This window comes from Dasypus novemcinctus, chromosome 9, assembly GCF_030445035.2.
Source record: "Dasypus novemcinctus isolate mDasNov1 chromosome 9, mDasNov1.1.hap2, whole genome shotgun sequence".
In the NCBI taxonomy this organism is placed as follows: Eukaryota; Metazoa; Chordata; class Mammalia; order Cingulata; family Dasypodidae; genus Dasypus; species Dasypus novemcinctus.
Window position 1 is genome coordinate 108,417,070 of NC_080681.1, and position 13,245 is coordinate 108,430,314.

The window sequence follows — 13,245 nt, forward strand, 5'->3', positions numbered from 1 at the left end:
AATCCGCCAGTGCAGCAGGCCACTGTCAAACTCCTGCACGCGCCCAAGCTTATCTGAGCAGTCCACCACAAATGGGTCGTTTTTCTGCACGATCTTCACAGGCAGCTTGTCAAACTTACTGATCAGCTTGTCCTCACTATTCTCTGAGGCTGTTTTGTCCTTGCCTGAAAAGGCTTTCTCCTCATCATTTTCAACTACTTCCTCTTCTTCCTCCTCCTCTAGTTTAGGACCTAAAAGGTCTTCTTCCTCCCCCTCCCCCTCCGTGGGGGCTGGACTAGAGGCTTTGCTGAATCTTCCAGGGTCCAGTAATGTTCTCTGTCCTGGGTCGCCCACCTCATATTCCTTTAAAATGCCAAAGATCTCAATCAGGCAACGTCGGAAATATTCCACAAGGAGCTCCAACAACCCTGGGAGCTAAAAGAGAAAGAATAAGAAAAAAATTAGGGGAAAAGGTGGCCTAATAAGAGAATCCTTGACTTGAGAGGCCTACCTAATCCTATTTCCTTCTAAAGTCAGATGTATTGCTTTGGAAAGGCAGAGTTGCTTCTTTTTCTAAAGTCTCTCCAAAGAGAAAGCTGTTTATCTTACTCCCTGTCTAGCATAAATTTCTTCCTTCTGCCAACCTACCTTCACGTGGGCCTGCCTCCAAGGGAATGGAAGTCCTGGCTAATAACATGGTACCTTATCTACCAGTGCCAGTGCCACCCATCTCTCAGTCTCTTCTTTCCCAACCCATCTTCTACCTTCACCAGGCCTGTTTGCTACCTGCTGGTCATTCTCAATGATCCTCTTAGAATATTCTCTATATTCCACTGCCAAGTGAAGCCCAAGGCTAGATGATATGGCAGGATCAACCCTTCTAATATGAGCTAAGAGAATGCAGTGTGGGAAGATGATCATCTGCTCTCTTCTCCAAGCTCCCCAACATTCCAGGAGGCTGGAGTTCCATGAATCTTGTGGCATAATGAGTTAAGACAAGGCCTCACCTCTCTAAACACTATCCAAGCTTGTGTTAAGATGACCCAGACTCCAGTTTAAATCCTTGTATGGGTCATTTACCTCTAGAAGAAAACACTAACTCCAGTCAGATTAATCTCTGGCTGAACAGTATATCAAAATAGAAAAAACAGGGCATTAGAATGAAAAAGATGTAGTTTAAATTCTGGCTTTTCCAGGGACTAAGTGCATGATTTAAACTCTCACTGGAAATGATAGAAATGCCTAAACTTTACAGTGTTGTTCTGAGGTCTAAAATATCTGGTTAAAAGGAATTGATCAACCAATATTTGTTTCTTTATCTTCTCACAGAGGCAATATTATGCAATGGAAATAAAGCCAGGCTTTGGAATCAGAAAGAGTCCACTGACAACTATGTGAACTTGGGCAAGGCATAATAAGCCACTCTAAGCCTATTTACTCATCTCTAAGTAGCCACATCTCTAGGATTGTGTGGCACAAATTCTTTCCAGCTATGGGAAAACTCAAGGTGCACAGCTTGTGGAGAGTAGGTCTAGGGAATCAGCTTTGCAAGAACATCATCACCCACCCCTCCTCCACCAAAAAAAAAAAAGAAAAAAAAGAAAAAAGAAAGAAAGAACACCCCACTTCTTTATACTTTCCAGGCAACACCTTAGGAAATGGGATCAACACAGACCAATCTACTCAAAGAGTGGAAGTAAGGAAGAGAAAAACCAAGAAACTGCAGCTCTCTGGTAAGAGGACACAGGCTTTTCTTGGTAGGAAAGAATCATGGTGTCCTCACTGACATCAACAGAAGCTGGATTTTTTACCAATACCAAAATGTTTCTCTCAAATTCCCTTTGTAGTCAATCCTATGTTAAGGTGTCAACATGGTATCTTAAATCAACTGCTATTGCTCTCAATATCCTGGGCCCATGCACAGTGGCAAGGAACCAAAGTAACAGCTGGGTGACCATATAGGCTGGCTGGGATGGCTTAATTTCCTGTGTCGTTTAGCACTGTTTACCTCAGAAAATCCCAAGCCCTCCCATTCTTCCTCAAGCACCTGTACTCACCTGACTGAGGTTGAAGGTCATGATGCTGTTATCATCATATAGCAAGATGTTAATGGTGTCCAGCGCCCAAGTGCTCTCTGCCAGCAGCCCAGACTTGAGGGACATCATGACCCGCCATGCCTCTGGGGTTCCTAAAATAAACCCCCAAAAAGTCTTTTATGCACCAAAGTCCAGGTTGGCTGGAGGTGTCCCTAGGGCTGGACAATCAGTCAGGTTTCTCTGAAGATAACACATGGTAGGAGGCTGTTGCTGTTTGGGAGATGACACACACCTGCTCTCAAGGTTTCTAAGTCTCTCTAAGACATCACTGCATGGCAAAGGTTCTGTGGCCATATTTTAGTCAACACTGGACCCAGACTGAACCTCATTCAGGAGATTAGGATGGCAGGGAGCACTGGACAAGGGGTACTAAACAAACCCAATCAGGGAGGTCTCCTTACCAATGTCTTTCATTGTGAGCCGCCTCCTCTGTTTCAGCACAGGCTGCGTGGCTTCAATGGAGCCAGGTGGGAAGGTAATATCCCGCCGAATCATGGGGGGCTGCACAGGGGCAGGTGCTATGTGTGAGGCAGGCACTGGGGGGCCTGCCTTCTGCATTTTCATCCCAGAGTGCAGGAATGGAGACTTGCTAGGAGAGGTGCGATTCTCCATTGGCCGGGGCAGGGGAGCAGGACTGGATACCTGAGGAATGTGATTCTGCATGCTTGGTGGGGGCTGGTAGTTAGATGGAGGGGGCCTTGTCATGGGGGGCACAGGGGCAGAGGGACCATATGGGGGCTGGCGGGTGCCATGGGAAGGCCATGGGCCTTCGTGGTTGGCCCTCTGATCCGTGTGCAGCATTTCATCTGTTCGGTTCACACCATGATAGGCAGGGCCCTGGGGGGCAGAGCCCGTGCTCTGCCTGTTGGCATAATTGTAGGTCATGTCATTACGCCCCTGCCACATGGTGCCTTGCGGAGCAACCTCAGCTGATGCCTGTATGGGGCCGCCCATCATTTGTGGTGGTATGTTCTGCTGGGCACTGGAGCCAGGGGGTGCAGAGACACGGTCTCGGCCAAACTGGAATGGAAATTGGTTCTGGGGGCCGCCCGCTGGCCGGCGCTCAGTAGCAGCAGTGGCAGTGGTAGGATAGGCACTGCCATACTGGTTGTACACATCTTGCTGAGGGGAAGGCTGGGCAGCTTGCTGTTGGCTGGCAGGCTGGGGTTGGGCTGTGGGCAACTGCTGCTGCTGAGGCTGCCCCTGCGCCGTGCTATATGGCACGCTGTACATCTCCCCTTCGTGCCGCTTGGCAGGTGGGCCGTATGTGCCATCCATTGGCCGCTTGTAATTCTAAGACAGGGACAAGCAAAGGGGAAGTTATACTCTGCACTCAGGGACATAAGACAAAACCTAGACCCTGTAGAGATGCAAGATGGCTACAACCACATACTTGCTTAGCTTACTTCTGCCTCTGCAGAAGACACAGACCCTGGGGAACAAAGTAATCACCTTTACAAACTGCTTTCTGAAGTTGTTTTTGAACGCAACCACCATGCTCTTTTCCCCTGTGGCTCTCCCTTGCTCTAAGTAGAAAAACATACAAAACCTCAAAAATAAAAAAAACGCCTGTTGTTAGCCCTTCTGGAGAACTAGGAAGACTGGATTGAACTCGAAATGGGGAAGAGACAGAGGAATTGGTTCTTTAGGCAGAACTGGCTATCTGGATGGTAGACCATCACCAAAGTATCCAAAGTGAGCTTCTTAGACTTTTCAACAGATTAGATTAGTTTCTTAACTGGCTTTTAAGAGGAACCTGAATGTCAGTGCATTCCCAGTTACCCCCTCACCTGCTGCTGCTGCTGATACATTGTGGTCTGCTGGCTAGGGAAGGGGCTGCCGGAAGGGGTGCCTTGGGTGGAGAACTGATTGCCATAGGAATCATGTCTGCAAATGGGAGAGAAATAGAGGGTCAGGGAAGGAAATGGCAAAGCCTGAGCCAGAGCAGCACCGAGGCTGGGACGGACCTGGCTCCACTTACCGTTGCTGCTGCTGCTGCTGCTGTGGGGGGTAGCGGCTGGGAGAATACATTCCCGAGTCTGGGTTGGAAGGCATGAGATTTGGTTGTGGGGCCCCAGTGCCCATGTTTCCCTCGGGTCCTATTCCAGGTTCCCTAAACAAAATTGGAGAAGTAGACTGAATCTACTTTAGCTGTGGGGTGTTGGAGGTAGGACAGGGGCAGGGGCCATGCTTACCTCACTCTGTCATAAGGACCTCCATAGGGGTAGTGCTGTCGCGGTCCCATCGCCACATTTCCCAGCCCAGGGCCGGCAGCACGGCTGTAGGGGTCCCCCATCCCACCGTTGGGGCCCTGCCCTGAGGACATGAAGGGATCACTCCCTGGAGCTGAGTGCAGAAAGAAAGGGAAGCAGTGAACACACCAGTAGATCAGCAGCCTGGCAATCTATACACCTTGCCAGCTCGAAGGGCAGAGAGCTCCCAATATCCAGGGGCCCTCTTCAGAGCTCAGGTTTGTTCCTACTGCCTTCCTGACAGGTTCAAAACAGATCCAGAGAGGTCCCAGCCAGCAAAGAGCACTTACTTATTAAGGGTTATTAGCAAGGTGAGGCCCAGGAGAGAGAGACTAGAAACAACTTGGATAAAGAGATGGTTAGGTGGAACCCTGGGAAATGCCTTATCTCTTATCTCAGAAAATGGCTTGACAAGAACTCCAAGATAACAAGAAATCTCCCCATCTCCCCAGACCTGTCTTCAAGGGCACTAGGTCAATGGCAATTGGTCACCTTTCCTCATGCTGCCATAAGGATCCTTATTTGGCTCATAGGACATGCGCCCCATCATGTCAGAGGTATTCATACTGGGCTGGAACCCAGGGTTTGGAGTCATGGAATTCCGCTTCTGGAATGTGGGGTCATTTCCATCAGGAAAGGCATCCTGGATCCCGACCGAATTGCTCCTGCTCCGGAGTGAGAAAAGCCAATTAAATTCCAAATAAACCAATTTTTATAGTATAACAGAAGACTCATAGGAGTTACCAGCTGGGCAGGAGGACAGGGGCCACCCTTGGTCTGAACAGGAGCTCCCATGTACCTCTCCCCTAGAGTCCTCAAACCACGTCCCCCTACTCCTGGCCTTACCTCATGCCTGGCAAGGGGGGGATCTGACTGTGTGGTGTGGATGCTGGAGTTGGTGGCTTCAGGTCTCCTCCTTCTGCCATGGAACTGCTGGTTGACTGAGGAGTCTGTGGCCCCTGCATAGACCCTGAACCTGCTGTGGATAGAGATGAAGGATGAGCATTTTGCCTGGCAGGAAAGTATTTAACCCTCACAGAAATGCCCTGGAACAGATCTTTACAAGATTAAAACTCAGGGCCCTTCTAAACCTAAACCATCCTTTAAGCAAGGGATGTGCAGGGCCAAGTAATAAAAGGGAAATCTGAAAGTTTTATTGCTCCTTGTTGCTAATCTAACATTTAGGGGAGAGAAGTGATATGATGATGGTATCACCATCCTGGTGATTCTTGAGTTCCTGCCAGCTTCCCTGACTTCTCCAAGGACCTTAATCTAACCTATTAAACCCTGTTATGCTATGTGCAAGCTCCTAGGCAGAGACCACAAAATTCTGGGCAAGAAGGTTCTACTTCGCCCCAAACCTGGAGCATGCTTTAGGAGTTTAGGAGTTCTCATTCCCAAGTATTCAGCACAGAGGCATCACTCAAGTTCAAATATTCCTCTAAATTTGATGAGCACAGAACTCCCGGTAATTAAGGTTTCTATTGGTTACCATTCCCAGCAGCAGATATCCCACTGCTTAGGCCTCCCCAGCTGATGAGTCATCTCAGACACGCATTATACCCTCGGAGGTCAACATCAGGGCACGTGTGTTTACACCCACCTTCCAGACACCCTGGCCTTCTTCCCTCTCCATGCTCACCCAGGCCCCAGCCTCCTCTCAGACAAGAGGGTGGGCAGGGGCACTCCCATCAGAGAGTTCCAGTCATAACCCCTCCCCACCTCCTCCTTCCCATTCATTACCATCTCAGCTCCCTGGGGAATTCAGGGCACTACTCTGAACTGCATTCTAAGGCACTGACATCAGTGGGCCAAAGCTCCCAGATGGCCCTGCCTCATTGCCATTTGTCAGTTTTCTCCTACTCCTCTGGTGTCCCTCCTACACACTAGTTTACAAACATTTGGCAAGATGCCAGGTGCGTAATGAAAATTAAAACTTAAGGGCTGCTATAGTCTACTTCCCAAGGGAGTCACCACTGCCTGCTTTTCAGTATGCCAACCTGTTAAGCCCTACAGTAGGGCAGGGCAGGGCACACGGTCCTGGCATCTCCTCTGTACGTGGAGAAAGGTATCACTGAATAAGAACCTTGGATCCTTGAAAGCTACCCCTCAGCCTTGGTGGAGTCACTCATCCCATTCTTACCAGGAGAGGGAGGCTGGATCTTGGGCTGGGATTTCTTGGAATCAGCAGCTGCAAAGATGTCTGGAGGAGGGTCTTCTCCCCGTTCAATTTTGCACTCAAAGGCATAGAGACACTGGATATACTGCTTTTTCAAGGAGCTGGCAGCACTGCTTGACGTGCCCACATTGAGGTTGGTCGCAAGTTCCCGCCACTTTTTGTTTTTGTTGACCTGTACAACCAACCAGAAGTGCCGAGGTATATCTTCCCCCTGGTCTTCCTGCCCACAAGTCCCAACCCCATCATTAGACTGCCAGGCACTCATCTTTTGTGGGATCACAGTTCTGTAAACTGCAGAAGTTATCCCCGTTTAGTGGATAGTCTACAACAAACATTAAATTCATGACTGGCTTCCCTCTACCCTTAGCACCTTCTAGCCACAGATCATTGCAACTATCAGACAGTTTATTCATAAGAGGGCAAATTTCACATCACCAGGGAAAACAGAACTCAGAAGGTATGGTGTTCGCTTTACCTAAGTGTATTGCTGAAAAATGGCGCGCAAATCACCATCAGCTCAAATCCTATTTTAATTAAGTATACAAATAAAAATATTTACTGGGTATGTGCTGTTTATCAGGTGCTACTCTAGGTGCTTTATACACACACCAATGCAGTTAATCCTAGGCAAAGGTACTATTAGTCCCCTCTTACAAATGAGGAAGCTAAGACACAAACTGAATAACTTGCTCAGTCACACAGCTACTAAGTGGCAGAACCAGATTTTAAATCCAGGCCACCTGGCTCCAAAGTTCATGCTGTTAACCACTACACTGAAATGTTTCCTTAAGAGGAATCCTTTTATTAAATGGAGACTCTTAAGCTAATATCAATGACCACTCTGCCTGACTTTGACATGTAACCACAGGCCCCTTTCCTGATAGTCCAGGAGATGCTCGAGGTCCTGTGACATTTTTGTACCTCCCCAGCAGCCAGTCTACATTTCTGCCTCCATTCTTGGGCATCAGGACACAATGGCCAAGACCATTCCCCAAATGCTCCCTACTGCCTTCTATCTCCATGCCATCTAGGGCAGTCTATTGGAATGTCCCCTTTCTCTCCTAAAGCATACTAATTCTTCAGAAAAGTTCAGCACTCACCTTTTATCTTCTTGGAGCCTTTAAAAACTACCTTATAATAATACCCACCCCTTCCCTCTCTGAACTCTCACTGCTTTAAAGAGTTCAATTACATCACAGCATCTAAAAGGTTTGCATCCTTTTGTAACCTGGAAGATAAGTCCAGGCTTTGGTATTCCTTCTGCACCTCATTAGGATTCACCAGGTTCAGTGAATCCAGAAGCCCATCCGATGGAAAATAAGACAAATCTAGCTCAATACCCCCTTTCCTTACAGGCAGGAAAGGCCTGACTATGAGAACTCAGTACGAGGGAGAATGCCAGGAATAAGCCCAGGGTCACTTCAGGAGCCTTCTGTGGCTCTGTTTCCCACGCCAGTTATGTGGCCATGTGCACGTGTCTTGTTTTGTTTTGCTTTCCTTTGTGGGGGAGGGGAATAAAGCCTGAAGGGAGAAGGAATTCATAACTGGCTGTTGGTTGGCTTCATTCCAATCACTTTCTTTTCAGCTGGTGACAGCTGTTTTCCTCTTCTGATTTAGAAGGTTTGGAATAAGTCCCTACCCACCACGCCTTCCCCTGAGCTCAGCCAAAACCATGACCCAACAGCAACTCCTGATCTGGTGACTGTGCAAGGCACATGCATGCTGTCTGTCAGTGCTGCCTCACCTGCATGCCTCCTTGCTGAGTCTAAAACAAAACCATAAGGTATCAAGGGCAGGGGCAAGGCTCAGGGTGGCATCCATTTCAGAAGTTTTCAGCAGGGATTAATCCATTCACTTAAGTCTCCACTACAGAGGAATTAAACACATAATTTCCCACCTACTTCTTTCTTCATAAACTATTTCTTCTGAACTGCTTCTGAAATCCCATCTCCATGGAAGAAGAGGGTCAGCAACTACTCTGCTGCCCCGTACCATCTTGCAGGCCAATATATGTGGCAGAAGACTTCCTGGAAGCTTTCTCTTAATTATTTCTTTCAGGCAAGGTAGACATTGTCCCTACTTAATAAAAAAATTGAGGCTCAGAGTGGTTATACACCTTATTAAGGTCACATATTATAAGTGCTAAGACAATTCAAAACCAGGTCCATCTCTCCAAATCCTACCCTTGTCTGCTATGTCTAATTGCTTCCCATGGAATCAGAATACCCACAGCCTCTTCCTATCCTTGTGTCCCACTGGGACCCTAGATACATGGCAAAACTCAAAGCAAACGATCCAGGGAGGTCTTCTTTAGCCTCTTGCCTTTGCCTTATCTCCTAGAAGCCCTGTGGTTCTCTGGTCTATAAGTATGTGGCTCAGAGAACAGGGGTGTGTGATATCCCCGTGGGAGGCATGGTACCACATGAAGCCAATGAGTATCTTAGAGAGGGATTTTTGAAGCCAAAGGGTTAGTCAAGTGCCAGGCACTCACTCACCTGAGTCAATCCACCAATCTCCTTCACAGACACATAGAGGCGATAGAGGTCCAGAGGTTTCCTGCCCACAGCAGGCAGATTTGTCATGCCCATGGCCTTCTCCTCTGCGAAGGCCAGATAACGGTCAACCCACATCTTTCTCTCAGGCTCACCACCCAGCTCATACAACTTGGTGATCTTCTCATTGGTTGTAGTAGAGGAACTGGATTTCTGGAAGGGGCAAGTCGATATCCATAGGAATGGGTCAGATTCAAAGCCTATGCTACAAGTCTCAGAAGTCCCTTGATTAGGGCAGTAGTAAAGTGTCTTACTCTGGTATAGGAGCATCACCTGCCCTGCCTTTACAAGGTTAAAAGGCTAAAATGGCGTCCAGACCTTCTTCCTGTAAAGAGCTAATAATTATTGACTATATACTACACACTGAGTGCCGAGTTAGACGCCCTTACATTTTGGGTATTATAGATTATCCCATTTTTAAAAATAAGGAAAGAGGTACAAAGAGCTACTGCCAACAGCTTTTAAGCGGCCAGGCTGACTGTCAAACCCTTGCCCATTTGACATCAAAACCACTACTACTACCAGGAGCTGGACACACATTCATGGACTGCTTTACAGTGTTTGAGAAACTCACAACATGATCTTGACACTACAGGCTGGACTACAATGAAAAGAAACTCTTCCTCTCAAAATAAGAGTCTCTCAACTGGCTGAAAGGCTTTGGTTATTATCCTATCCAAGACAGGAAGATGACTGAAAGGGTCTAGAAGCCAGAGTTTGAGGATGTACAGGAGATGGCAGCTTTGATTTTTAATTTTCCCTACTTTACAGACAAGGAAAGTGAAGCATGGTAAAGGACAGAAATGTTTCCAATGACCCAAATGCTGAGCAGGTCCCCAGGGTGCCATGGAGTCTATCAGAAAGTACACTAAGTTCCAACCTATATGGGGGGCCAAGGTCCCAAGCCCCATCTGCCTCATTTTCCCCTCTACAGAACACAGGGTATCAACCACTCCTACTGTTCTGAGTAAGGTCTAAGAAGAAAAAAGCAACTAGCTGTCCATGACACAGAGCATCTATTACTATTCAAATAGAGGGGGCAGTAGGCCAACAGTGGTGAGAATTCTACACTGCAGGCCCTGGCAGTTCCTCCAAATAGAGACCTGTAAGAACACTATACCCTTTAAATCAGGATTTCTTAGGCTAACTCAAACCCAAGTCAACACACTATTATCCTGGAACTCTTCATGATAGGAAAAGTCAACAATAGCCTTTTCAGAGACTATGGAGTTAGTGTCATAGCAGTCTGGAGTCTAGTCATCCTGTTCTCTTTTTCCTTCCTATCTTTGGAAAAGATGGGATACAAGATTGAGAGGAGTCAAGATACAAATCTTTACCTTGGATTTGGACTCTGTCTTGGGTGTCCCATCTGCCTTGTTGTTCATTTTGGTAGCTGGAGTTAACTTGACGTCTCCAAGGCCCATCATCTCTGGGCTGGCTGCCATCCCTATAAAAAAGAAAAAAATTCTCAAGTCCAATAGGTTTAGCTATGGGCTGAAGATTATTCTAGAAGTCCTTGGGTGAGCAATGACTAGGACTTACCTGCTGAATTGTTGGCCATGGTTCCACTCATGGGATATGGGGGTCCCTGAGGGTTGATCATGCCAGCCATACTATTAATTCCTTGTCCATAGGGAGGTCCAGTTCCCATCATGCCTCCTTGATTCATACTGGGATAGCCTGGTGGCCTGAAGAAGATGAAGAGTGAGAGAGAGTCAAGGATTCGAGACAGTGAGCATTTAAATTTGGACTTCAGCTCAATAGGGTTGCGTGAGCCAAGATCATCTAGTTAGACTTGCAATGAAAAAACTTACAGGTCCCCCATATCAGAACTCTGCTGCACCTGACCTACTCTTACCTAAAGGATTCTATGAGGGTACAAGCTCCAAATAGGAAACAATACCTCAATTTTAAGGAATTTAATTTAGAAGGAATCAAAGAGCCCTATTGTGTCTCTTAAGTACTGGCTCCCTCTATGCCACCTCCAAAGTCAAGCCATGCTTCCATTTAAGGGCCCTCTCTGGCAAAAGGCCTACATTAAACTTTCAACATTACCATTCTTTTGTCATGCCTAACCTCAAGTAGGATAAGCACCCTCATGGCACAGCATCTGGAGGTGGCTCTGTATTCTCTCTTCATGGGTCTACTCTGATATCAAACCCACCTTTTTATATAGTCCCACCCTATTCTACCTTGATTCATCAACATCTCAATAAAACAAGATTCATATCAGTATCTATAGGTACCAATAATGGGGTGCATACAGATGGAGTCTTGATTAGCAATGGGATCAAATTCACTGAACTCTGTGGGGCCAAGGAAGAGATGAATCTTTAAGTCATTAAACGAAATCACATGAACTTTCTGCACTTTCACACTAGAACCAGATACCTACCAGTCAACAACATCACCCATCTACAGGACCATACAGAACACCAGGAGAAATGGCCAGTCACAATACTGCCATCCTCATTTCTCACACCACAGATGAAACTCATATGTGCATCATTAAGAATCTTTATGAAAACCAAGAAATTAGACTGACAGAAGGAACAAGCCATCTACTCTGAGGACTTACCTTATTAATAAAAAAAAACTTGTGCTTTATAAAGTTCAGGTTCTTTACACCTGATATTTGGTTGTGTGAAGTTTGACACCAACACAAGATGGTTAAGAATCTGCACTTCTGTGGTGTTTTTCACTGTAAGAAAACCTTTTTCTGAAGAACGTCCGATAAAGAGATAGTAACCAAGACGACACAGTTTAGATCCAGAAGTATCTCAATGATCTGAATAACTCTTAATTTCTTTTCCTTTTTATGCACTGACATCCCTCTTTACTTCCCAGCCTTACCTGTTTTGGATAGAGTTGGCAGCAACATGCATGGCGACAGCAGTTTCTTGAGTTTTCCGGTTCATGCCTCCTGGTGGGGGACACATCCCCGACCCAACCTGAGGTGGCATATTGGCCATGTTAGGGCCATAAGGCCGGTTGCCCATGGAGGCATGACTCATTCTCCCTGGAGGGAGTGCGCCATAAGGTGGAATGCCAGGCTGCCCATGCATCTGACCTCCAGCACCCATAGGGTTCATGCTTCCAGCCATGCCTGCACTGGGGTAGTTGGCATTAGGCAAGGCATTATAGTTTGGCTGCCTGGGATAGCCTCCTGGGTGAGAAAGGAGAAGAGAAGACATAAATTTGATTAGTGACTTATTAACAACTCACGATTATCTCTCAACTCAAACTCCAAATATGATAAACAATGGGAATCTTTCAACATTTGGTCAGGAAAGAGACCAACTTCATGGTAGCCATTATTCCCAAAAGAAACAGGGGCAGCCTGTGGCATATTAGAGGTAGACCTCCATCTTAAAAATAGCACAGAATGAGACTGGCTGGCAGGTAGGGCTGGCTTCATTTAATTCCCATAATTTTTTTCTTTCTACATACTCTTCTTGTTTTCTCTCCTTACTCTGTGGAAAACAAAACATTCACCTTTAGGTTGGTTTAGGGCTAATTTTGAGCAAAGGTCTATTCTATTAGAATTTACTAAAGAAACAAAACAAAATAGCCCACAAAAAAACAAGTATAATAACAAATAGTTACCACCTGTTCATTTTTAGGCTAAGTACCTTATCTCCACTTTATAGATGAAACAGGGGCACAGAGAAGTTCAAGGTCTTTCCCATGCTGACAGAGTAAGTAGACACAAGATGGAACCCTCTCTGCCCTACTTCAGGGACTAGGCTTGGTGGATTCAAAGCAAAGGACAGTCCTAATCTTACAACCTAGACAGCAGCATATCAGACAAGGAACCAAAACTCTCTTTGCATCTCTATCAACTACTAACTGAATAGTATACTAACCTTGAGGGCCATACTGACCCCCCTGGGGACCGTAGCTCCCCATGGAGTTCTGCTGGTAGGAGCCCATGCCTGTGTGCATCTGTCCTCCGGAAGGCTGACGTGGAGATAAGGCCGAGCCAGGCTGGGGGGAACTGTACTGGGGTATCTGGGGGTTCCTCTGCATGTAACCTGTTTGAGGTATGTGTGCATAAGTATACGGGAATAAATGCTCTCCCTGGGGAGTGAATTCATTACCTACAATTTCTTAAGCAGCTACTTGCATGGAGTCTCTATTTGATTTGCTATACAATCCTGTCCCCTTTTAGGCAACCCGCAAAGTAA

The 13,245-nt window shown here is 46.6% G+C and overlaps 1 protein-coding gene across 5 annotated transcripts in view; it reads right to left on the reverse strand.

The window, feature by feature from the left end:
- Positions 1-13,245, reverse strand: part of ARID1A (AT-rich interaction domain 1A) — a 72,509-nt gene that overhangs the window by 2,673 nt on the left and 56,591 nt on the right. For 3 of the 5 annotated variants that reach the window (XM_071217625.1, XM_058304054.2, XM_058304056.2), the window contains exons 7-20: positions 12,925-13,092; positions 11,912-12,224; positions 10,601-10,746; positions 10,396-10,505; positions 9,002-9,211; positions 6,471-6,678; positions 5,174-5,306; positions 4,820-4,995; positions 4,271-4,421; positions 4,057-4,188; positions 3,866-3,962; positions 2,477-3,368; positions 2,037-2,167; positions 1-414 (exon numbers count right to left, since the gene is read on the reverse strand). The exon at positions 1-414 is cut by the window's left edge and continues 2,673 nt beyond it. In XM_071217625.1, the coding sequence (XP_071073726.1) occupies positions 1-414; positions 2,037-2,167; positions 2,477-3,368; positions 3,866-3,962; positions 4,057-4,188; positions 4,271-4,421; positions 4,820-4,995; positions 5,174-5,306; positions 6,471-6,678; positions 9,002-9,211; positions 10,396-10,505; positions 10,601-10,746; positions 11,912-12,224; positions 12,925-13,092 (3,281 nt within the window). The remainder of the gene's footprint in view (positions 415-2,036; positions 2,168-2,476; positions 3,369-3,865; positions 3,963-4,056; positions 4,189-4,270; positions 4,422-4,819; positions 4,996-5,173; positions 5,307-6,470; positions 6,679-9,001; positions 9,212-10,395; positions 10,506-10,600; positions 10,747-11,911; positions 12,225-12,924; positions 13,093-13,245) is intronic. The other 2 variants (XM_071217626.1, XM_058304055.2) reach the window with 1 other exon arrangement.